The 27,425-nt window shown below is 41.7% G+C and overlaps 1 protein-coding gene across 1 annotated transcript in view; it reads right to left on the minus strand.

The window, feature by feature from the left end:
- The window catches only part of LOC125906854 (uncharacterized), an 88,393-nt gene extending 70,750 nt beyond the window's left edge, over window positions 1–17,643 (minus strand). Inside the window, exon 1 of the mRNA XM_049607547.1 lies at window positions 16,453–17,643. Within this exon, the coding sequence (XP_049463504.1) occupies window positions 16,453–17,643 (1,191 nt within the window). The remainder of the gene's footprint in view (window positions 1–16,452) is intronic.
- Between the last annotated feature and the right edge of the window lie 9,782 nt (window positions 17,644–27,425).

Below are 27,425 nucleotides of genomic sequence, written 5' to 3' on the forward strand. Positions count from 1 at the left end.
ATTCCCGTTTTGCGTTATTTATGACACACCGATCAAAGGTGCAACTAACTTAAAGATAGTACCCAATAAAATGCTAATGAATAATAATAATTGTATATTCATATTTATTTTCTCTTCTTGCTTGTCATGCAACACATGGTAACGTGCTTGAAACATGACAACCCACTACTAACGAAAATCCCACTACAGCAGTGTGTCACACATGACATACATTATCATGTACCCAGTTTTTGACAAATCTTGTACATTCACTTTTCCCACTCACCAACACCCACCAATCAGACTCTGCTGCCATGATAATTTTCTATCATTTATTTTAACCAAATTTATTATGCAGCACAACGTCATACATCACACTGGCGGCTAGAACACTGCCATGGTGGTGATTATGCTTCCAGGAACAATCAGCACGGACAGCTTCGCCCACTCGGCCTCGGTGAAGCGTGATCGTTCTAGAATAATTTCCACCGGCACCAGATTGCGTGTACGCTTTTTCACCCACTCTATGCCTCACACTTCAACACTCCCTCGTTTGAGATTCAACTTTTTCTCGCCGACAAGTCAAGCTCGGTCCTGACTCGGATATCCTTTGACTCGTTTAAAGTCAAGATACATTTTAATTAACATGCAAACAAGATCATATTACGGTTCGGTACACAGTTACGGGGCGTGAGATTCTAGCTCGGTCAAGTTGGACACGGTCCGGCTCATCGTCGGCAGGACTGATGATGGAATTATGAGCGAATCTAGCAACAGCAACCGAACCGCACCAAAACGGTTTCTGCCAGCAAGGCACCAGTACTGCTGCAAAACGGTAGCAAGACGGGCTACACGATCGAGCAGCCTGCCGGTACTTGGGATCGCCTGTCCGTTGTCCGAGACTGGCCGCCCTGTGCATGGTTGGTGCACGCCAGAAATTAGGAAGAATGCAAGCTTGTCCTACTGGCAAGAAATGTCACTTCCGGCAAACAGTGAGAAAGAATAATTGCGTAGCCTCAAACAATTAACTCAATTTATATTTCAATTTTTTACCCGCCGGGTATTCCGCCGGGATTGTCATAATTTCCCACCCAGCCATGATGGCCGGGGTGCGGCCAGTAAAGGATGTATGTGCTCCTGTACGTGTGTGTGTGTGTGAACGAGTTGCGACGATTTGACATGACTTCAACTTTCTGTGGACAAGGCTGACAGTTGCTTTAACACGTTTGCCAACGCTTGGCAGTTTTACTCCCAACGTTTCACCGTGCCATTCACCCCTATCCACCCAGCCCCCGACAGGCCGGTATGTCATTTATTTCTCCTCCTTGCTCCCCTTTTTGTGCATGAAAACGCAACGAGGTTGCGAGGTTGATTGTTCGGATTGAGTTATGATTCAGAGGAAGAGAAATGCATTTCCTTGCACTCGCTGTCCGCAGGTTGGGGTGCAGTTATTTTTCGCTTCTCTTTAACGCCATCTGAAAACTGGCTGATTTTATTAATGCACACACATTAACCCACCTTCACTCTCTCTCTCCACCTACACTTCTCCGTTTTTTTTTCTCCTCGTCAATGATGTGCAACTGGGAGTTTCCTCCCACCCCCAAGAGGATGCCACTTTTAACCCCATTTCCCATTAAGATCTGTTCCCGGGTTCGAGCCGTTGACGTCAATTATACCGTTCCCGGTGGAGGTAAATGAATTAAATTTTGCATAATTTATTTCTTACCCTCTCGCATTCACCCAAACCCCCACCCCCCCATTCCCCCTTCCCACGGGCGGGGCTGTGAACAGGGGCTGCTTTGCATTCGCTTCCGTATAGTTGGGTTGGATGAACAAAAAAGCACATTTTATCGTTCGTACCGTACACACTATTTGGATATCTCTCTCTCTGCCTGCCGTACTTTCTCTGTGGGAAAGGTTGAGCTTGATCCGATTAGTGGCAAAGCAACCGGAAACGAGCCGATTTATCGATGGCTGCAAATGGACCAGCGGTTAACTGATGCATTGCAGGTCGGGGGTGAGGAGAGACGAATCAAAAAAAGAAAACGCTATCACAATCATTGCGTTTTGTTATTGCCGCACCATTGAGGTGAATTAGTTTTGCACATAATGATGCAATGTGCACTAGGGATTATTGTAACGGAAAGTGGTGCGGAAGGATATGGATTGAATTTTTCGATGCAATTTCCGGTTAAGCTTACACGTTGGAAGTTATATCGTCACTGTGTGCACGTACATCAAAGCTGGCTTCAACAGCGCAGCTGCTGACCGGTATGCGCTCCTACATTGCCGGTCACTTTACTGCGTGAAAATGGGATAGCATATGTCGCACCATATGTATGCTTCTTCGAGGGTCTATGCAAGAGAGCCACCAAGGAGCACTTCTGTTCGTCATTTACGTATATGACGTAATACGGGTCCTTCTTCCACCTACTATACACGGACGATGCAAAGCTATTCTTGCCGATCCACGATCGGTCAGAACAACTCCGCCTTCAAGCCACTCTGAGTCCTTTCCAGTCCTGGTGCTCTAAGAATGGTCTTGAATTGTGCGTCGAAAAATGGGTTGTCGTTACGTTTACGTAGAAAACAGTCCCACTTAGTGTATGCCTACGCGGTAAAAGGATATAACATTGAGTAAAAACCCATTTAACTTCCCCCAAGGATATACCAATTTAATGCCGTTTGTGATCGTCAACATCCCGACATGTCACACATCGCTTTTATGTATTTGTGCCAAGTTTATTATTATTGCATTTAAGTTCATATTTATTGTTTTGTGTACCTTACTGTAATCCCGCTTCAAGGAGGGCTCATACGTCCCATTGAATTCAATCAATATTAAATATCAAATAACAGATGCAACTTTCGTGTGTCGTATGCCTCGGTGAGGTAAGTTCAATTTGAGTGAGGTCGGTCTGAGGAGCAAACATAACATTTGACATAACATAACAGCGTGAGCGTGATGTTAGATTATGCGTATTGACAATAAAAGATGGAATGAAAAATAATCGATGCCTCATATTTACTAGAGCAAAAGCCGAGCAAATAAACAACAAAATGTAGATGACAAGACAAGAGAATCTATCAATCTATCTTATGTATCTTAACAATAATCATCTTGTTAACGAGTTTGAAGTGCCTCCCTATCACAGATAAGGTATCTTTGTTTTCATTTTTACTTCAACATTCATCTAAACAAATCCAACAACTGTGAGAACATACCGTAAACGTAACTGTTCCACCCATCACCGATCATGGCAGTCAGATTCATTTGGACTGTCAGGATAGGACGCTACTCTTTCCAAAAACCATATCGACTTTTAAATCGACTCATTTCAAGAGTTATGACGTGTCCTCCTACCCAAGGTAAGGCCTCCTTATTAGAACTCGCCAACTCAGGGTTTCTATGGTCGCCTGAACGATCAAGTGTCGATCAAGAACTCTGCTTCGAAATGTTTAAACTTCAGTGCACCCTAACGTAAGTAAAACGATGACCTGATTGGTGTACCTATAGCAAGCTAACCAATCCTGTGTAAACAACATCGGTCCTTACAGGCCTTGGGCCCATTGCCGGAATGTTGTCAGGTCGTACATATGTAGCACAGAACCATTCAAAATATATCCTTCTATATGATATATTACATGAGTAGGCTTTTTCAAACAGACTTAACCATATTCGAATAAACATGTAGCCACTAGCGTATAGTCCAGGACAGTTTATCGTTTTATGAGAAACTTTCAGTTTTATACCAATCTTCTTCTATAACTTTTATAAACAATAAAACTGTATCCCTGCCGCAATGTGATACAGCATTGCAGGGGTTTGGAATGATTGCTATTGAGAATCTTTCCTTTATGCATTGCAATTATTAAGACAACCATAAAAGCCGCGCAGTTTCTTCCCACAGCTAAGCAATCAAACCAACTGCGCATGAAGATGGGACTTTATACGTCGTTTCTGTGCCGTTTGAAATGGTAAAAAAACACTTTATTTCCACAAAGCCATAAACAAGTTCAGTTCTATTTCCTCATGTACCTGCCATCTAGTCCACAAACACAAAAGTCATGCTCTCTAACGAGGTAGCAAAGACAGCGTACAAGCGTACATAAACAGTTGGACAACTTTTACACCGCCGGGACAGGACGTGCCACACCATCAGCGGGGCCAACGAATCAGGATTGCAACGCGCACGACACTGTACGCCGGTGTATCGCGGTGCATCGTACATCATCCGATTGACCGTACCACAAACCCAAGCAGCCAGCCTGCAAGCGACCTTTTACATCTGTACATGTCATCTGCGGTGCCGGCAGACAAGCAGTTTGCCCCTGATAGTTTTCGCCCGGCGCCTGCGTTTGCGTCTCATACGAACAAAAATTAATGGCAATCAAATGTGCACAAAGGTGGAAACTTTTTCCTCTCCTGCCCTTGCGGCTCTACTTCCATTCCATTTCCGATCGATTCGAAGACAAACGAACCGTACTGCTGGGGTCAGGACAAGAAGGCAGAACGAAAAAAAACTCTTTCCCCAAATGGAAACGGAACGCACAAACCGAACCGTTAAAGTTTGTGAAACGACGGTGCATGTGGAACTTCCCCTTTTCCTATCCCCAGGGGCTGCCCCATGCAGCTAACTATGATGAATCTGGTCGGTGAAACTGTGTGCATTGAAAAGTGTGGTCACGGCCCGAAACAAGTACAGAACGAACAGATAAAAACAAGAGAGTGAGAGAGAGAGAGAGCCAGAGAGAGGCAGGGAGTGAAAATACACCGACAACAAATAAATACCGGCTCGTAGCGAAAGCTCGAAGAAAAAATGACAAACTTTTATTATTTATTGTTTAATAAACGCCATTTTGTACAGGCATTGAAATGTGCCTCGAAGGGACATTTGCCGGAGACAGGGGACGGCGATGCAGCGGGGCTGGCAACATGGCAAAATGGCAGTGTGCTGCGGATTTGCACATGATGGAAATAGTTCGTTAGTTTTATGTTGTTTATGTTGTTTCTTTTGCCCATTTTCTTCCCATTACGTCCTGGCGTTTCGTTCCCCTTGCGCAGCACACATTTCAACCGCCCAACTCCATTCAACAACAGCAACAACACAAGCACACACGCACGCTCACGCTCAGTTTCCGGCTGTTGCAAGCGGCAAGAGCTCGGTGTACTTTGTGCGGGTCCGTGTTTGCGTTGCATCACCGAACCGAAATGTGTTTGTCGCCTTGTTTGAAGCCAGCTTGAAACAATTTGACTCTCGCTTGCACTTCCCCGCGTCCACCACCGGTCGCCCTTTAATTGTTATTGTTACTGTTATTATAACAGTTGTTAGTTTGTTTGCACGCGAGCTCAAACGCTGCCGGGTCCGCCCGCGAGGTTGTGTTTGTCAAATCGCGGAGGTGGCCACACTGGCGCTTGAGCTTTCGGTCGAGTACGATCGAATTTGTTTTTCTTTTGTTCTACATCTGCGCTTTGGACAGTGACAACTTTGGTTGGTGGTGGTTGAGTTTATGCCAGACTGCATGCTTCTAGACCATCCGCCAAACAGCATCAGGATGCACAACCAACGACGGGATGGATCAGGAGGCAAACGAAATGAAAATGAAACTGCGTTTGGGACATGCACGGACCGACACTCCGGACCAGCAGCTGAACAAAGTTGCAACAACGATCGAAATGGATGATTTTGCCTCAAGTTTTTGCACCTTATTATGGTCCCTCGTTTGCCTCTGCCATCTCTACAACAGGTCTGTCTGCCCACCAGTGTGCGACAATTATTGTTGCGTTGCAGTTCTGTTTTTCAAATGTGTTTTTTTTTTTTCATTTTGTTCTCTCCAACTTCTCCACGTTTTCCACTTTCCCACATTTCCCCTGGGGCGTTTGTGTGTGCGTCCGTGCAAGTCGTTGCAAAACTTTAACGTTTCATAATGAAAAATAAACAGAGTCATCAGCGTGCAATGACACGGTGGCATGGCCGATGGCTTCGAAACGTTGACAATTTTACATAGCGAATGGGAATTTTCCACCGCCAACCGAGCGAAGCGTGTGGAAATATTAGAGGTTTCACAATCGAGCTACCAGTAGACATTTCTTTTCCAACGGTCTACTTTGGAGGGGTGCTTCACATTACACTCCATCGGCCACCACCGGTCGGTCGTTCACATTCGGCTTCGGAGTTCTGGTTTGTGTTGCATTCTGCTTTATTACTGCAATTAAGCACCGGGACGATGTACGGGCACTGTCGGGACAGGATTTTCCCTTGTGACCGTTTCGCGAAGTTCACCGGAGCGCTAAGAGTAGGAATAGGAGAGCACAAAAAAAACATGTCGACCGAGCGAATGTGGTCCTCTAGCCCAGGGTTTTTCGGAAGCTACTACAGCGTTATCTTCGACGCGTTGTAAGCGCTTCGTTTTAATGGACTCGGATTTGTAACCGAACCAGAGCGGGAACACAGCGTCGGGAACACGATAGAGATCGTCCATTCTGACCGGGTTTGCTTGATTATTTATTTCTTAATTGTTGTTATAAAGTAAATCGGACGCTGATTAAGAGATGTGGTGGTGGTTTTCTAGGTCCTTTTTAGCGTAAACGAAACACATCTCGACAAATGGGAAATTTAGTGACCATTATCCATTGCAGCAATGCGGAGCTAAGATGTAGAAAGGAGTTAGCGAGCTTCTTGTAACTACTACGATTAGCTCGCTACATCAACCAGGATTGATAGTGCATTTTAGTTGTCTTAGTAATGAGCTAATGCGTGTTTGATTACTGTCAAATGATACGATACACGTGTTCCTTCTTTGACTCTCTTATGCACCGTGGCGTAGGTTTTTCCGACTTAAAATCCAAAAACTATAAAAAAAATTTTATACAGTCACAAAAGTATTACGAAAAAGAATAAACAAGATGAACTAAAGTTATAAAAAATAATCAAAGACAGCAGAACAGTTTGAAGGGAAATACTAGGTAATTTGTCTAGGTTTGTCTTTTGTAACGTAAAAAGTGTTTTAACACAAATCAATAATCAAGCCATGGAAATTAGGCAAATACATTTGGCATCATTCCGTAGGTATTGTAACTTATTAATGGCTTATTAATTAATGTTCGAAACCTTATTCTATACAAACAGTAAAATACCAAATAAACCATCAGCAATGATAACAAATTATTTCGAATTAAAAAATTTCATTTTTACCATCTCAAAAGAAGCTTCTTTTCGGCATTATTTGTATTATGTATTATCTTCTTGGCTCGTAATCCTTGCCGAACGATTTATTCGCTATGAATGTGTCTAGCAATTTTCTCATTACAATAGCATGAAGCACTCAACAAGGAATTAAAAGTATGTCCTTTATCATTATAACAAAGACAACATTTATTACAACGTTAAATGTGATGCGCAACATTGCTACCATTGGTCCAGTAGCCTGATTGCTCCGTTATCGGTCCTGCCTGTAAGCCGAAGCATGAGGAAAGTTCCTGAAAGTGTCCTATTGGCTGGTACTATATTAGCAAATTCTTTGCTGGTACTTGGAATAAGATGTTGACCATCATTAAGAATGCAGGATCGGTCGTTAGACGGTGGATCGTGAAGTTACCACGGAGTGTAACAAAAAGTGTTTCCTAGAATTATTCCGCATTTCAGCTTATATTTTTACTCACTTGATAGAAAAGCCCACTCTGTTATTCATATGCAGCTACCCATTTACATACGATACAATGCTAAACTCCATACTCTTATCAAGAGCGATAGCCGGTACAGAAGATGTTCGCATCACCTACCAGGAACCGCCATCGCACATAGATTATAACATCCATCGTGCTCGAAAAGTTCGCGAAAATCCCCGACAGAGATTGATGAGCGTCTTATGAGATGCTGCGGTTATGCATCGGGACGCATCGTTTGCATCGTACGTACGCGACGGCCCTTCGCATCGGATGAAACAGAATGAGACGGTTGATATTTTGAAATGATAATAGTGAGCACACTATTCCAAGAAAAAAACATACGCTATGCTACCCAAAAAACCAACTATGCATTAACGTCAAACACCACAGAATCGGGGGCCACTGTTCAGTAGGTACTAGCAGAGTGCAATGGCTGCAGCTCAAAGCAACGGACGAGCTTTTGATGGAATCTTCCGAAAAGTTCGGTTGCTGGAGAATGTTGATACCATCACCACAAAACCCCTGCCCGCAAAAACCCAGAAACCCCCCCGTCGAGGATTCATATCAACAAATGAACAGCAAGCGAAAGACAGCGTCCTCTCACAGGCACCGCACGAGCAACGGCACCTATGTTGATATAATGAGTCAACGCCAGAATGCACCACGTGCAGCGGGGGATCCACAGACCGCAGCAAATGCAATTTGTGCCAAGCGCCCGCAGGTACAGCTCTCCCAGCCTCCGGGGTGGGAAACTTTGAACCGTCCTACCACCATGACGAAGCATCCAGCGTAATGCCGGTCGGAAGGAATTTTCATCCCGGCCATGCCCGGACAGCACCACACCAGCTGGGCAGTTCGACGTGCAAGCTCGAGGCCGAAAGCATTGCAAACTTTCCGCGCAAAACATCGTGTTATCACGGGACGCCAAATTTAGCTGCGAAACTTTCCACAACCACACCGTCGTGTACCGCCAGCAGCATTTGTCCCGCGCGGTACAGGACGCAGGGATCCTGGGATGCCCACGGAAAAGTGTCAGAATATTCATCATTTATGGCTTTTCCCAGGCCACGGATCTGTGCCCGTACAAGGCACGCTACGTTGCGTGATGTTTCTTCCCGCTTTCGCACTCCTTAAGGCGAGGTTTTGAGCGACCGCTTGCGTCCTCTCCGTTGCCGTGCCTTCGTGACTAGCCTTTTCAGCTCCAGCACGTCCCATAATGATGTCCCGTGGCGGTAGTCCGTGGTGGAAATATGCGATGCTTTCAAAACATGACATACGTCGGAATTTAGTATTTTGAAAAGAGAAGGAATGTGCACATGTGTGCATACGTCGGACCGTCATCATGATGTGCGTTTTAATGAAGAGAGAAGAGGGGCAAGATCGTTACAAGGAAATGCAAATGAGCACAACTAGGGTAAATTGGAATTTACAGTAGTGTAACTGCTTTTCTTTATTTATGCATAGCCCATTTTAACCATATGTGCAAGGCCACATTAAATTAGTGTGCATCATTTCATTCATTTTTACTCTACGGCAAGGCATATAAAAGGAAACTGATTCGTAATTGAAAGGAGAAACATATTTTTCTCCAATATTATCGTTTTACATTATAAGGAGGTTGGCAACATTCAGGACATCAGTAAGATATGAAGCATGGTAAATTATATCACACAGACGAGTGTTCAATGTTTTATTCATTAAAAAATAATCGAACGTTTCAAAGATTTTTTTCCTTTTAAGTGCTCTATAGCAACATTTAACATTTATGCTTTTAAAATAGCATATGAAGCACATACACTCAAAATCAGATAGTCTCCGAGATACGTGGTACCTCTTATATGTACAAGGATTCGAAAATAACCACTGGTCTAAATTTGACAGATATTCGAACAAAGTGTACTGATTTGACACATTGTCAATTGAAAAATAATTTCCTTGACGATCAAATTTGAAAAATCACTCAAAAAGGTTCAAAATAGTAAAATATAAAATAAAATAAAGAAGGTAGTGGCTAATTCCTACCACCTCAAGCTAATTTACACGAAAATGTCGTTGATTTTGGTTTAGCACTTTGACATTCGTAGTATCTTCTCTGTCCAAATTCATAGCGGAGCTCGGGGAAATCCTGTAGACGCAATGTTATATAAAGCCTAAACGGGCTATATACAAAATTAGAATATTGGCGTGAAATTCTGCTATTTTTACATACTTATTCAGCGATATGTAGTTATTGACCGACTTCATAATAATGAATAAAAAACAATACACATTTGTCTAAATCTGAACCTTAAGTATTGGAAAGCTACTAAAAATATAACAGATACCTCTCTTTCCCAATCATCAAGACAAACATAGAAATATCCAGAAACTTGTTAAAATCCGATATATACCAATTTGCATATTGCCCTAATGTACTACATATGTTATGATAAAAAAAAACAAATAGAAACAAAAATGGTGATCTTTCTTTTAATCATTTGCACAAAAAATGAATTTTACCAACACAAAACAAAAGAACAAAACATTTATTTTTTAACATTCCGAAAAGTGTAGCTAAGGAACTAATGTGGAAACGCCAACATTACACCAAACATTCCATCACGAAAAGTTCAAAGTGATGCACGGTAAGGTTCGCTATCCTTGTACCCGTCCGATCGCCTGATAGCGTGGTTTATTAAGCAATGTTGTCATCCCGTTTCGCCCAAAAATAAATTATATTCCCAAACTTTCGATCAGCCCCGAGCTCGATGCTTCAACCTAACAGGCATGGGAAAATAAACGAGCAAACACCCAGAAACCTTCCAACGCCACACCATAACCATCGGGGAAAGTAAAAAAATAAAACAGTGGAAAGCAAAAGCATGAAAAAACGTCGCGAAGCAAACAGGGTTCAGAGGCATGCAAAATCCGAAACACAAACACAACCTCGTGTGAACCACCAAAGGGTAACCCAAACCTCACTTTGGGAAGGAAAACAGGAGTACCCAACACCAGCCCTACAAAAGGAAGGGATGCATGGATGGATGCTACCTTCTCCGGGAGGTATGGCAAGAATGTCAACCGTGTAAAGCCGTACCGCGTGACACGAGTATAAAATTATGGTTCAATTTTATTAATTCAAGGAATGTGTGATGAGTTATGGGGCTTGAAATTAATTAATTTTATCTCACCTTCCGTCCTTGGGGTCGGAAAGGGTTGTTGTTATGGAGGTTTTGTTTTTTTTTTTTGTTATGTATGCTTTTTCAGGCATTCCTTTCTGCGGTTGGGTACATAATTTGCTCACGGGTAGCGGTGCAACATAATTGCAGTGCGTGTTTTCAAACGAGAATAAGACAGGTTTCCTTGAATATGGGAAAGGTTATCAAGCAAAATTTTTGCTTACCTGCGATTATACGTCCAGCATAATTTAAATTTACTGCTTCATGATTGATTCACCACCATACTTCAATTTATGAAATTTAAATGTAAACTTCCATTATGCATTGATAGATTGTGTTGTACAATGCACAATATAGACGTACTAGCTGCATTTCTTGCTCATACGATCAACACCAGTACCTGTTTGATTTTCCTTACCATGTTTTCCTTCATCGTGTTGCCTAAAGACATGGGGGAAGATGTCCCGATTCGCGTCAACGCGGACGTGTGCAGATATCCCATCGGCGTTGTATCAGTGTCGACAGTTAATTATAACTTTACCAACTGGCGCGAAAGCCATTCGCCAACTTTGTTGGACACTTCGGCTGCTTCTACGCGGGCTTGCACATCCATTACGAGCCGTACGTTAGTCTAGTTGACTGTCACGTCGGCTTCCGGGCATCACTCAACACGCAGACTTACGCGTTTGGCTTTCGCCCGCACGCCGTCTAGGTCCGGAGTATTACTTTCACCACAAAGAGGCACATTTTCCGGCTGCACACTTCCGAACTGTATATCGATACATGCGTGTGTCTATTGTACTATTTGCGAACGAATTTGGTGGAACTCGATCGACTGTCTAAGGCGAATTGTTGCGCTAGCTTGTGATCCATCTTCATCATTGTAGCCACAAAGACGGTGGTCATACTCTTGGCCACTGCAAACACACAACATATGGATTGTATGATGATCATGTGGCTCCCAATTGGAACGAGAAACATTGCAGTTCGAGTTCATGTGAGACTGTCATTTTGCTGTCAAATTAAATAATCTCAATGTTTTTTGCCACAAAGAAACTGCTGTTAAAAAGTAGCGAACATATAGAAGTAATTTATAATGTAAGAGATGGTCAACTGTTGAGTAGCGCTACGATTCGGAAAGTAAATCTTTTGGCAAAACCTTTTTTACATGCACTTTTGATAAGATCGCATAAAAAATTAGTTTTATTTGCTTCCGTATTGTTCGACTTCCTTTTTGCTACTGACCTTTCCTCCACTCTCTCTCTTTCTATCTCTCACACTCTCTCGTTTTGTCGCTCTCATTTCTCTTCTTCTCGCAAATCGCACTCTTTGCGGAAGCAGTTTACCGCGTTCAAGAAAGGCCTATTTACCTTGTCTATAGACCTATATCGGATTCTGCGGTCGTACCTTACACCCCCACCCGTAATCCTGGTCTGGTATCACAGGCCAGTGTTACTTTATATCAACGACCGCTAAATTACACGTCCCTCTTTTAAATATTCCACTTGCAGTTCTTACTAATGCTTGACGGCACCTATTATCTTTAGAAAGTATAATCTCCTCTATAACTCCTCGTATCCATTGTTTTCTGTTTGTTCCTTCTGCTATGAACACTATATCTCCTTTCTTTAAAGGGTTGGACTCGGCGAACCATTTCGATCTATTATTTATGCCTGGCAAATATTCATATATCCACCTCTGCCACAACTGTTCCACGTATAATTGTGATAGCTTATACTTATCGCGAAGCGCTTCTGCATTATTAGGGCTTGCTGAGACCAAATGTGGTTCATTTGGAGATACTCCCCTTAAAAAATTGTTCGGACTTAGCGCGTCCGACAATTCATCCGCCACATACGTTAAAGGTCGCGAGTTTACCAGGTCTTCAGCTTCCGTGATCGACGTAAGAAGGACTTCATCTGTCAATCGCTTTCCTTCTTGTAGAACCTCTAAAGCAGCTTTAACAGTCCGCACCATTCTCTCCCATGAGCCGCCCATATGCGGTGTACCGGGTGGAATGAATCGCCAAGAAGTTCGCGCGTTAGTCAGCTCGTTGGCGCATTCTTCGTCGACCGCCTGCATCCGTTCCACTAGTTCCTTACTGGCTGCCTTCAAATTCGTCCCATTGTCTGAAATAAATTCTGAAGGAGGGCCTCGACGGCAGATAAATCTTCTAATAGCCATTAAACATGACGATGCACTCAAATCGTAGGCTACTTCTAAGTGCACCGCACGTACTACAAGACATGTGAAGAGGACAATCCACCTTTTTTGACGACTGCGACCTACCGTCACCTCGATTGGGCCGAAATAATCGATTCCGACACTGCTGAATGGGCGTTGCGTGTTGCTGATCCTTTCAGGAGGTAATGGTGCCATTCTGGGAACTGCCGGCCGACTTCGCTTGACTTTACACCAAACGCAACTGCTTACGGTTTTTCTCACTGCTGCATTCATATTTATAATGAAGTAACGTTGCTTAAGATCGTTTTTCACTGCCTCTCGAAAAGCATGTCCATGCTTTTCATGGTACCACTGAATGATTTTTCCGGTGATGGAGTGGTGCCTGTGCAGAATGATTGGAAATCTTAAATCAAAAGGAAGTACTTCTTCATTAATGGTGCGCCCTTCCATGCGAATAATTCCATCGCCGTCGATCAATGGTGTTAGGCGATATAACATGCTCGATTTCTCAAGAGGAATCCACTCTTCTGCTGACAAATTCATGTTATGTCTCAATACCTTTAGTTCATCTCCGAAACATTCCGCCTGAGCCATTTTTAAGAGAATACATTCTGCTTTATAATGCTCTTCTTTAGTTAAAGGAACGTTTAATTTTTTCCAATTTGCCGTGATTATTTTCTTCCGCTGTAGTTTGGTCGCTTTAAATGTTTCTAGCTCTTTCCCATCTCGTCTACGTTTACAATTGGATATAAATCTAATCACACATGCCATAGTGCGAATTAGTATAGTCCATTTTGAGATACGTGTCACATCAATGAGGGGTTTCTGGAGATCTACCTCATGGTACAGGTGAATTGCGCGTAATCCTTCTTCAGTGTTTGCGCCAATACTTGGTTGATTTGGCCATTCTAATTCATTTTTGTATAAAAATGCAGGTCCTTTGAGCCATACTGCTTCCGGATCGAAACACCATTCTTTACAACGTTTCGTCAGTTTATCTGCTACATTTTCATTCGAAGGAGTCCAGCGCCAATCCATCACACTCGACGTTTCCAAGATTTCACCAATCCGGAAAGCAACAAAGGGTTTGTATCGATGTTGGTCGGATCGTATCCACGATAATACGGTACGAGAATCGCACCAGAGAAATTGCTTCGTAATTGCCAATCTATGCATTTTCTTTACTGTGTTCACTAACCTTGCGCCTAGAACTGCTGCGCATAGCTCTAACTGTGGAATCGTACGTTCTTTGATAGGTGCTACCTTTGATTTGCTCATCACCAAAGCACACTGGATGCTATCAAAGAACACGGCTCTGAAGTACGCTACACACCCATATGCAGATTGACTAGCATCCACAAACACATGCAATTGAAGCTCTTTGATCTGTTTTGTAGAAAACCCACCAAAATATGCTCGCGGGATTTTAATCGCTTCGATTTTTGGCATCAATTGTCTCCAATTTTCCCAATTTTTTAGCGTCGAATAGTCGATGGGTTCATCCCAATCGCATCCAGTTCTCCATAACTCTTGAACGAGCATTTTTCCTAACACTGTGAATGGTGTCAGGTATCCCATTGGATCAAACAGCGACATCACGCAACTGACAACTATTCTCTTCGAAGGGTGATCATTTTCATAAGCTTTAGAAGGTGGTGCGAATTGAAATGTGTCATCCTTTACATTCCACATTATGCCCAGAACTCGATCAACTTTCGTAATACGCTCTGAACATTTCTCTTTAAATTGGATTGATAGCGCAGGATTTTGTTCTCCCATGTCCTCGCTAAATCCTTTTCCATTACTGACCCAATTTCGTATATGGAAACCACCTTTTGAGTGTACATATGTTACTTGCTTTGCCAATCGTACTGCTTGTTCTATTGAATCCGCACTATCATAATAGTCATCAACGTAGTGTCGGTTCTTTATTGCATCGCAAGCTTCAGGATATGTCTCACTATACTCGTCGGCATTCTTATTTTTTACAAACTGTGCCGAACATGGCGAGCATGTTGATCCGAAGGTGGCACCATCCATAACGTATGTTATTGGTTTCTCATTTTCTGGGTCAGGGAACAAGAATCTTTGAGCTTGTTTATCTTCCTTTCTAATTGCAATTTGGTGGTACATCTCTTTGATATCTCCACCAAATCCAATTGGACCTTCTCTGAAGGGACATATAACCGATGGCAGCGAGCAAAGCATATCAGGGCCCTTTAGCAATTCCGTGTTCAAAGACACACCTCTAACGGTTGCAGCTGCATCCCAAACTAATCTGAGTTTTCCTGGTTTGTTTGGGTTTTTTACCACATTAAGTGGGAGATACCATACTGAAGCAGGGTCCGTTTCATCTAACTCTTTTTTAGTCACCTTATGAGCATAATTCTTTAATTCATACTCTTCTATCATCTTATGTATGGCTTCTTCCAGTTCCTTGTCCTTCGCCATTTTTCGTTTCAAACCATCTAAACGCCCTTTTGCCATTTGGAAACTGTCAGGAAACTTTCGTTCATCTGATTTCCAAAGGAGTCCCGTCTCAAATCTGTCACCTATACGCACCGTGGTCGCTTGCAAGATATCGTTCGCTCTGCGATCTTCTTTAGCTACTGGCAGCTTGGCTCCAAGAACGTCAGAATTTTCTAAAGTGTATTGCATTCTTAAAACGTCATACAGCTCTTCGTTGGTAACTGGAACGATAGTATGGTAATTAATGCGTTCATTTGGTATATTGCTTACCGTACTCTTCGGGCCATAAATTGACCAACCGATCTTGCTTTTCACGGCGATTGGCTCTCCTGGCTTGCCAATTTTCGACTCCATCGGGGCGAATAAATGCAGGTTGTCCAGTCCTAGCAGTATCCTCACGGGCTCATTTGCCGCCTCTTCAATTGGCACACCTTTCAGGTGTGGGTATTGCTGCTGTAGATAACGATAGGACTCTCTTTGAGAAGGAAGCACAAGCTTTTCCACGGTTCGTGCTCCCTTTAGTAGAAAGCTCTCTGATGATCCTCTTGTGGATAAAACGACATCGATTTTCCTTGACTTATCTTCCCGTCGTTCGACGTCTGCACTCCAGCTCACCACTAGCGGCTCATTTACGCCTTGAATGCCAAGCGCATCGGCAACTTCATCCTCAACAAATGTTCCCGAAGCCCCTTCGTCCAGAAAGGCCACCGTATCATAAGTACGATCACCCGCCGATAACGTAACTGGGATCGTTCGAAAAACCGTGGAAGGGTATTTTCCACGATGTGCGTTGCACGCAGCTTCCACTAGGGTAGACGTCTGATGCAGCAAAGGATGGTGGTGATCGTTGCATCCCTCAAACCCGCATGCACGCCTAAACCGACACACAGCTCTTCCGTGATTGTTCAGACAGTTCTCGCATAACGAATTTTTCCTTACGTAGTCCAGCCGGCTTAGTACTGAAAGATTCTTAAATTCGTTACATTCTCTCACCTTGTGCGAAATGCTGTTGCAAACGTAGCACTTTTTGACGTCCCTGTTTTCGATCGCATGATGATTTAGGTTTGCACGGGTCCCGGAACGGAAATTTCCTCTGTTGGTCTTGTAGCTTCCGAAATCCTTCACTTCCGTGATATCCTCCGTAAGGGCAGTCAGGTAGCTTGAAAACACTTGTAGAGATTTTCCACGCCTATGCCGTTTATATCTTACCCAATCCAACTGGTAACCTGGAGGGAGCTTCTCCTCCAGCTCTTCGACGAGCAAAGGATTGCTTAAATGCTCCGTCAGCTTCGCACCCACGATGTGTCCGACCAATTGTTTTACTGCGAGTCCGAAATTTATAAACGTCTCCAGTCGATCAGCATCCGGAGCAGGTACAGCTCGAACCTTGCGTAACAGCGCCTTCAGGATACGACGAGGTTTCCCAAATAAATTTCGCAGCTCCTTTATCATGTCCGGAACAGCATCCGCGAGCATCAACGTTCCATTTACCGCTTCCAATGCATCTCCACTTAGGCTTTGTCTCAATCGTTGTAAGTTTTCGAGGTTAGAAAAGCCACATGCTTTTGTCGTGTCCTCGAAACAGCTGATAAACGCCGGCCAATCCTCGGGGGCACCACTAAACGGGGGTAATGGCATCGATAAACGTTTACGTGCCGACTCTTGACGACGCGTAAGGGGTTTTTCTTCAACCTCCGTTTCCACATCACTTTCAACGAGCTCACGATCACCGCTAGATAAATCCTCACTCGCCGTGCTGCGCTCATCCTCATCCATCTCCTTTGTTGCACTACGACTTGTCACGCAAGGGTTATCAACGGGACGACGTTGATTGCGTTTCAATTTGGAAACCTTCAAACGCAAATTCTCAATCTCGTTATCTTTCTCTCGCATCTCTGCGTCGTATTTGGCTACAAGCGCATTGATGCTTTTCTCCTTGCTCGATTTCGTTTTACTTCTTTTCTCACCGTTTAGCTTCAATTGCTGCGCACCACGTGTCTGCTTAGTGGTGTGCGTCTGCTGCGCCGATTCTCCTTTCTCGATCATCTCCACTCTCGCTGCAACGGCCAATACGGCATCCACAACGTCGCCGGTCTCGTTCTTACTTTCGGGAATACGCTGCGTCGTCGGCTTCGATTCCCGTGACGGTCCAGCCTCTTCGTCGTGCTCCGTTTTGCGTTCCATCGTCTGGCAGAACAAGCACTCGATGCAGGTAGAGATTCACGATCACTTTTAGTATTGTGGTAACAAACTAATTTTTTATTGTTGAGTAGCGCTACGATTCGGAAAGTAAATCTTTTGGCAAAACCTTTTTTACATGCACTTTTGATAAGATCGCATAAAAAATTAGTTTTATTTGCTTCCGTATTGTTCGACTTCCTTTTTGCTACTGACCTTTCCTCCACTCTCTCTCTTTCTATCTCTCACACTCTCTCGTTTTGTCGCTCTCATTTCTCTTCTTCTCGCAAATCGCACTCTTTGCGGAAGCAGTTTACCGCGTTCAAGAAAGGCCTATTTACCTTGTCTATAGACCTATATCGGATTCTGCGGTCGTACCTTACAGTCAACAAAAATGAAAAAGACTGTATAGAAAAAAAGCTGCATGAATGGGAAAGATATTCATAAATAAAAAGGTGAATAACTTATATTTTTGCTTGAGCTTCTGTTCATTACTTTTTCTTAACATTGCTGACAGTATGTTATGTGAGTCATTAAAAAATCGCTTTGTTTGCTGTTCTGCATTCTTACTTGAAAGCAACAATATCATTTTGAACCAGATACTACTATTTGTATTTGTGAGAGTAAAATAGTTCTCTACCTTCATATTTCTGCCAATTATAATGTTCAACTCAACACCTTTAACGACACCATCACACCCGACCCTAAACGACACAGCAAGTGCACACAGCAAAGAATATAAAAAAATATATATTACGCCCCTCCTCGCTAAGCTTGTGAGCAAAAACAATGCAAAAGCTGTTCGTCGTTTCGAGCCAAATCGGTTCCACGAATCGTTAGCTGCTGCTTACCCCCAGCATCCTTCAACGCGCGACTCCAACCGTAGGACAAGGAAAGTGGATGAAAATTTAATTTTAATATGATTATAATTTTCTTCATCATTTTCCTCACGCTGACAGCGACGATGGCAGAGACTGGAGCTTGCATTGCATATAGAGTGCAAAGAGAAGCGACTGGCGAACCCTTCCGCAAACGCTCTGCAACGGTCGTGCGCTCGCATACGGAAAGCAAGTTATTCTATCGTGGTAGATTGACAGTCTCGTCCCAGCACCGGAGCATCCAGCAGGGTGCAGGGCAGGGCAAAATTATATGTGAGTTGTTTTGCCACACGCTGAAGTTTTGAATTTCTTTACGCTAGTTATATCACATGCTTGCTGGTAATATTGTGCCAACCCGACCCGGTACACAGCTACGAACATACTGCTCGAAAAGCAACAGCAGGAAGCGAAACGTGGCGTACATTCGAGCCCACTGTCATTCGCAAAAGGATGGCCCTCGCGTGGGTGTGCCTGCCGGGTGCTGCAGATGCAAACAGCAACATCCCGGCAACAACTCGGCACAAAACTTTGCCAACTTTACTTATCGACTGTTCGCGCGTGAGAAGACACATTCCTTCCGCAACGGTTGAAGGTACGAGCTGCGAACGGTTCATGGTGTGTACCAGTATGAGGATGAGCGCGACTTCCGTCCATCTAAGAGCAGAGCGTTGTTTGTGTGGGTTTTGAAAACAAATTCCACACCGAACCTATTTCTGGCTTTGTCGAAGGAACACAAACTGTGTCGCCGTCGCTAACTTTAATGGATTATTAGGAGCGAACAATTTACAAGCCTTAGGAACTTAGAACAAGGCATTGTATGAATGTAGTGTAAATGAAAACAAGCAATAACAACAATGGCACCCGACTGTAAACGTTAAAAAAGATGCAACTGTTTAACTATGAATGTGTACTCTTGAGTTTTTTTTCTTCATGGATTTGTTTGCTGGGCTCCATACATTTCAATAAGAAAATGTCAACACTGTGGACATATTTAAACCCATTTAGATATGGAATTTAATTTACATATTTAAACATTTATTAGGAGGTTACTGCTCAAATCGAATGAACTGATCACAGCTTAAACCAATAAAAACCAAAGCTGGTGATTATTATTATTGCATTTTTGTAAATATCCATTACCCAAATCATTTAAATATTATTAAACCAAAAGGACTCTGGTATATTTATTCCAATTAATTATGAGAAATTAAACCACACTTAGAATTTTTTTATATTTATTTTAAATAGTTGATGCTTTCAACGTCCCTTTTATAATAAATTATCTAACTAAGCTAGCTAACTACATAAGTGGCTTATTAGACGAAGGAAAATTTTGTCACCTTCCTTTGTTATTTTTCTGTTATACTCTGGTATATACTCAAAAAATCCTGCCGAACTTGTAATTTTTCTGTCAGCTTTCACATTGTTCACTCAATTTATCGATTTCTGAGTTTTATCCCAAGCAATCAAGTGTTTTTAATAATTTCGGATATTTTTTTTTATCAAACATTAGCAATATATTATTATGCCCCCATCGACTAAGACAGAAAAAAATACTCTCTGGAGCATATCGGAAATGAAAATGTGACTGAAAAAATACCAAACGAAAATGACAGCATTTTCCTTCGTCTAATAAGCCTATAAGTAGCACGTGTAGATGTTGACGAATTTAAGTTGATGCCGAATAAGAGGAAACAAATTCTTATTCGCAAAACTGTAATTAATATATCCGTATTGAATTTCTTTTATTTTATACTGTTAAACGTTCAACAGCATAGCAATGAAACTTTAAAACCATCGACATTCATATCATACTAGGAGTACTAGGAATACTAGAAAGAGAGCTGTAATTGCTTTACCGATATTTTTCCCGAATATATAATAGCCCTTTACAAGGAAAAGATGAATTTTAGACGAGCACGCTGAACTACAACGATACTACACACCTGCCATGCACATGCACGCCACTGTCCATGTAGGAGTGTTTTAAATCATTTCAACCATTTCGCACAATTCACCTACACTAACGTCGACCGAAAACAGCGAACGATGGCAAGCTTTTCACACTATCGCTGCGAAAAGCACTCACAACAAAAAAGAAGTAAAACACATCACTATGATACTAACGAACTTAAATGCGAATAAATGCTACCAGTGCAATTACCCCCGATGATGCTAATAGGATTATTTCGGAAGAAAGACACCGACTGATAGAACGCCAGCAGGGCGCAGTGGCAGGACGATTACCACAGTGCGGGACGAGCCGGCACGGCAGCAACCATTCGCACGCCGAAACCAGCCAAAGATGGGGAACAGTTGCTGCCCCACCGTGTGCCAGGGTAGCATCGCACTGCGAGCGAGTGCACAAATTTGCAAAAATAACCTCCCCGAACGTGACAAACGATACCGCACGCATGCTTTTTTATTTTGAAGTGTGGAGCAGCGTGTCGCATTAAGTCGTTACATGAAACCCGAGCGGACCGTGCAATTGAATAATGCTACTTCCCTATGCGTTAATGACAGTGTTCTTTTCGCGTGAACTGGGGACTGCAGCGTGACGCATTCGTCATAATGCATGCTGTCGTTTGTGGGAACACGTGGGAACGTTTTAAATAACATTTGATCAAATTATGATTGTACGGCATGGGTGCATGATGCAGCTGACATATGCACATGACACTAAAAAACTAAAGTGAAAATCGTAAAATATCACATTACCGTTTTTGTTGAGATTCGTATGTACATGCATCAGTCTTTCATTTAAGGTCAAATCGAGAGATTTAAATCAGATAGATCAATAAAAGATAATCCAATGAGGTTATACTATCTTTGTTTAAATAATTGCAGATATATATGTAACATTTAGCTGTTTTCTTCCATCCCACAAAACCAATGTTACCCACCGAATTAGTCAACACAACCTAGACACTACCCCACCACAATACTGAAATACTTACTGCCAGCCAAACCAAACCGAACTTCTGGACGCTGAACGGATTCAATGCCGGAAAAGAGTTGGCAATGCAACACAGCCGCCTTCCGTTGGTTGCCTTAGCTTTTCACACACTATTAGCGGATAAAAGTTTCACCCTGCCCGGTTTGTGAAGAGTTTGTGCAACAAAATAAAACACACAAACCACCTGCTAACTTCGCTGACTGTATGGAGTGTCAGCTTTGGTCGCCATGAAAAAATAAAATAAAATAAAATAGAAATGGTATAACATCCAACTGTCTACGGCATTGGTGCAACAAGATAAGTTTTGGTGACAAAGTAACTTTCGAAGAAAGCTCGTCACTGGATTTGTGCGAATCTTGCTCGGGGTTTTCTTTGCTATCTTTGCGCTGTTACGAGCAGTACAGCACCGTCAGTACCATTCAGTGGAGTGTTTAAATGTTCTTTCTACACGTATGTTTGCAATTAGTAGTTAGCGTCCCGTACCGGCACTGTTCGAGAAAGTTTGGAAGTTTGCGGAGGGCATTAAGCATTAAGAGAAAAAACAAATACAGCAATGTGAAACATCCGAATGCAGCGCTCGTCTTTGAGTTTATTTTCAATGAGATATCTGTTGTAAAGTTTAATTAGAAAATTGGTTTGCAAGTTAATTCAGGTGGATATTATATTTGTCGTTAAGGTGATGTCCCACTATCTCTTATTTGATTTGGGACAATGAGTAAATCTGTCAAACTAAGTATTGCTTTACTCATTAATAGGTCCATCAACTTCATTTCGGGAACTTTATCACATTTGATTTAATTAAACATATTGTGTTTTAAACCATCAATATTTTATTGAAATAAACTGTAATAAAAAGTTTTGTTATATATGAGTAGAAAACTAATTAAAGGATGTAAAGTAAAGATAGCGAACTAATTTTACAAAAAAGGTTTAAAATATTACTTAAATTAAATGTTATAGAATTTGTTTTAATAATGTAAATGTAACGAAATATTAATAAATGAAATGAAGAAAAAACGTCGCATTTAAAAAAGAATATACAGCGCCTACCACACCTATATGGACAGTCGTTTTTCGCGATTTGCGGAAAAGCCATAAGAAATAGATAAAAACAGTGAATGTATGAGTTGTGCAGAATACTATTTCACATCTTCATATATTTTTTTCAAATTTTTTAAACACGTTTTTACACGACTTATGACACAAACACAAATTTATGGTCGTACCATAACTATAAAAACACTTCGAAAAACAGGTTTTATGTGCTAACTAACGCATTTAAAAATCGTTCAAAAATATAAATAACATATCCTACAAAGGTTTTGAAGAAATAGATTTTTGAACGATTTGTAAAAAGTGTTTTAATAACTTATTTTTTATTTATTTGTGTGTGTTTTATTTTGTTATTTTATTTTGTTTTATATTATCAACGTTATTTTTAGTTTGTTATTTATTTCGAATCAACAATCGAATGTTATTTTTAGTTGGTTCTTTTATTTCCATTTTTAAATTTCATTACTATGTACAATAGCTCAAAATCTTACGCGATAATGGGTACGAAACTATGTTCTCTCCTCATTGTTTAATGGCAAACTTGGCCGGAAGATCTTAGAAGATTTCTAACAATTGCAAAATTAAAGAACAATTTAAATAAGGAGAAAAATACAATTGGAATTGAAAACCCCTTGGCTGAATACAAGACTTTAATTTATTTTCACTGCTTATGATACTATTTACAGGCCTTACCATAAAAATAAAAATAATTTTAGTAATTGTAAACCTAAAAATGTTATTTTTTAACATAATTGTACTTATGCTATTCCACTTGTTTGATTATATCTTAATTTCTTCCAGTCCCTACCATTTCACGTGCTCTTTGCAAGTGCCTTAAAAATGCATGCTATCAACTTTCAATCAACAGTCTACGCGACACGATAAAAACAACAAAGCTACTATTGAAAGAGCCTCCTTCCATCTGCTCTCCGGACGACAAACTGGTCTACTCTTGCTCAACTGGTAAAAGAAAAACCGGATTTTAATACTTTTTAATTACCGAACCATTACTCACTTCGATACAAGAACAAAAAGAAAGGAAATGGAGGAAACCAAAACAAAGGAAAAATCAAAACAAAGTACAGAAGCAAAAAAAGTCAAACCAGTGTGTATCTTCCATTTGATACAGTGCCAGGATAAGTTTCAGTTTACGGTCCCTGCTGCTACTTCCATCATCACCATCCGGACGCTTACTCATAACACGCTTTCTTTCCAAACATCCTGGCCCAGCACCGCACACTTCTGCTCATTGCCATTGGCCTGGGCCTGTTTTCACTCAACACCGATTAGTGTCCGGTGCATGGATTCATTTTTCCGAACCTCAAACCCCAGGCCCATCAAAACATGCTGACTGTGCTTGCGCTGTGTTGTCCGCACCCATTGCAGCCACTACTGCCGGATTGCCCTCTCAATCGGAGCATTTTAGATTGTTATGTTTTGTCGCCCCAACAGCCGGGCATCATACCGAGACACGTTTTTCATTTACCATCTGGCCCCGTCGCCGGTATCCGGTTGGGGCGTTGGGGTGTGGGTTTGATTTTGTGAAGCCGTCGTCTTTCCATCTCCCGAGCTTCGTGGTTCGCTTACACGGTGTGCGGCAAAGGATGGCACAATACAATGCTGGGGTAATGGAGGGACTCTCCGGCCGCTTGTATCGTGTTGCAACTTCTTCTCGAGGCCTCTCGTCGTTTGTGCCCCAATTCGGCTCATTTGATGCGCTGTTTTATCTTTCCAGTTTGCGCCACAATGTGCACGAATGTGTGTAAGGCTGCGCTCCATGTGCATGTGCAATGTGTTTGTTTTGTTTGCCGTTGTTTTAATGCGCTTCGCCGCGCGCTTTTTTTGCGATATCCTTCTGTCCTGGGAAAGTTCTCCACCCCATTGGGGAGCTTTCTTTTCCTAGAAGCTAGTGTGGGATCGTTCGGGTTCGAAAGTTTCCAGTTGCGGTGGATTTTTCTTTCGTTTCTTTTTTTGCTTGCCCTACAAAATCCAGCTCCAGTAAAACTGGTACCATTTGCTGTCACTTCCTACTGCGCTGCGAATGTTGCGCTTCTTGTTGCTGTTGCATTCTTTCTGCACTTTCCTTCCGCTCGAGCTGATCTCGCCCGAGCAAAGGAGGTGCACAATGGTGTAGCTGGATGGGAGGAGGATGGTGGTGGGAAAAATCCAACAACTCCAGCAGCCATTTGTGACATCGGTTTCGGACACTCTCGGACAGTGAAGCTGCCAACGTGACAACAGATTTCCAACCCGTCGGCAGCTAGCGAAGCATTTTTCCCTGGGCCGATGGTTGCGTGCTATGAATTTTTCCCGGTCGGCTCGTATGCTCCGGTTGGAAAATGCACAAGCAGCTGAATTTTTTTTCGTTTCGTTTCGCTTTGTTTGTTATCAATATCCTGCCTGGGGCGTCAATGTTTGGTGCAGATCCGCATGGGCAACGTGCCCACCGTTTCCATGCGCTTTGGGCCTAGAGAACCGTTTTTCATACTTTCTTACTAAGAATATTCTTTGCCCCTGCTTCCTAGAGGCTCGTTTTTGTGTTTCATTCTGACCAACGGTAATGCTTAATTATAAATCTTGAGGATTTGTTAATTCTTCAATTTGATCACGTTTTCAATTATTTCTCACTTAGGTGCAAAGTGTTGCTGTTTTATCCTTTTCCATTCGAGGTTTTTCGGGTCACATGCACAGTTTGGCGAAAGGTTTTATTTCTTTTTTTCTACCGAAAAGAAATCCTTCCACCATGGTTTACCATTAGTGCAGAGGCATAACGGGCAAACGTTAGGAAGGAAAAGATAGTACATTAAGGGAAGTCTCGAAATTCACTTCACGTACGGCTTTGGCAGGAAAATTAGCGCAAGCTAACGGTTCCGAGCACGATGGATGAGTTCATTTGAATATTTTTGTCGGACAATTTTCTTTTTTCATCTCCACCAGTCTCAACGACAAATTGGACGATACAAGATAAGCCAAGTTAGCCGGTACGTGATTGGCTAGCGTTTCGATTTTAAGGTTTCTTTTTATCCACCCTTATCTCTTTTGTAGCGTGTTAACCTGGATAAGAGTATGCTTCAGATAGATAAGAGTTTGAACCAGTTTTTCTATAAGAATGTGAAATTTTTTGAAGAAGCGTTTTTTGATGATATTGAAAATTGTCGATATGGAAATTGTTGTCTTTTGCAATATATTGTAAAAAGATACATTTTAAAATACAACTTATGCACTACACGTGAATGATACCTTAGAGTAGAACCGTAGTGTAGTATCCTAGCGCCCTTGGCAAAAATACATACACGCACCCTCTACAAACACCCCAGTCCACCTCTGTTGTGAGGAAATTTTATTTTTTTTTTTCATTAACTGCGTTTTGACTTGATTTTGAATCGCCTCTTATGTATTAAACAATAAATTTTATAAAACATTTAAAATGGCTGATCACATAAGCAATTGACTAATAAATAAACTCACTCACATGCACATTTATCACATAATGCACATTCATATGCACCATGCAACAACATCAGGTAAAATTCGTTAGGCAATTCGTCTTCACTTTAGTCATGTTTTAATAACCAACTTCTCAACCTGCTTCAACGATCATCACAACTTAATTTTAGTTTTCTTAACTGCATTTCCTGATAACTTTTGTTGATTCTTCAAAGAGTAGTTCAGTTCTGATAGCAGCTTTCAGTACATGCTCAATTCTAACCTTTTTGCCTTATCTTCTTTTACACTTTAAATATTTAACGTATGCAGCCCATTCCACAGATGCTATGGTTTCCGAATAGATTACTTTCTTCCGTGTCCCGTGCTTTTAAATTAAAAATTCAGTCAACTACCGAACATCCAACTAAATACTTTTCTGGGTTTTACATAGTATTCATCATCTTTAAATTTTTGAAACAAATGATTACACATATTACCCTCAAAAGGGGTAGTAGCTATGAGAAATCAAATATAAAAGTGATTGGCCTCATCGTCTCGACTACAGGATAAGTTGTTTGCTGCTTGAGATCGCGCTCTTCACCGAACGTGTTGAGTTTATCACCGGAATCTGAAAAGGAACACTCAACTGTCCCGTGCTGCTTTTGCTGATACACCTCTACGTTCCTGCCAGAATACTCTATCGCCGGCCAATGCTGGCAGTCGCTGAAATCCGCACAACCTTTGGCTCTTGCAACCCCCTTCTTTGCATGTGCCGTTTACTAAATTCAGTTGACGATCTCTACGAGCCCGGAATGACGATAACAGAGCTGAATTCACGTTTAATTGTTCGAAATGTGTCCAATCATAACGATGTATGAATGTTCTGTTCGTTATCTATTGTATGTTGTGTATGTATGTGGTTAACTCGAGATGGCTTTGTAGTCAATCGATTAAAAAAAAACATTAAGCTTAACTAAAATAACTGCCCTGAGATTTTAATTTTTTACATTACATTGCGGACCTATTGTATTTCTTCGTGCGCTGTTACAATTCCTTTAAATTCCTTTAAACTTGGACAGTTTAATTAATGTATGAGAATTGTTTTATAAAGGCTAAGGATAGCGGAAAAAGCAGAAATAATAGAACAAAGTTACCAAATCCTAGCGGTATGGAACAAAATGTGGCAAAAAACGAATACAAATAATTCAAAGAAATTGGTACATAATTGAAAAAAAATAGATTCAATTTAAAATAATGAAAAAATCTTCATCGGGATAAAAATTCTTTAAATTTCGAGAAGTTTTCAAAGAACGAATAAAATGCATGAAAATCATTTTCCCTTCTCTGTAAATCAGAATCAATCTCATTTATCTAAATTTCTGTTCAAATGCGTTAATATTTCTTGGTGTACTTATTATCATACAAACCTAAAGTTTAAAAATTTCCATTTATTCTAAGAACAAGTTTTTGATTCA

Source organism: Anopheles coluzzii, chromosome 2 (assembly GCF_943734685.1).
Source record: "Anopheles coluzzii chromosome 2, AcolN3, whole genome shotgun sequence".
NCBI classification, from domain to species: Eukaryota; Metazoa; Arthropoda; class Insecta; order Diptera; family Culicidae; genus Anopheles; species Anopheles coluzzii.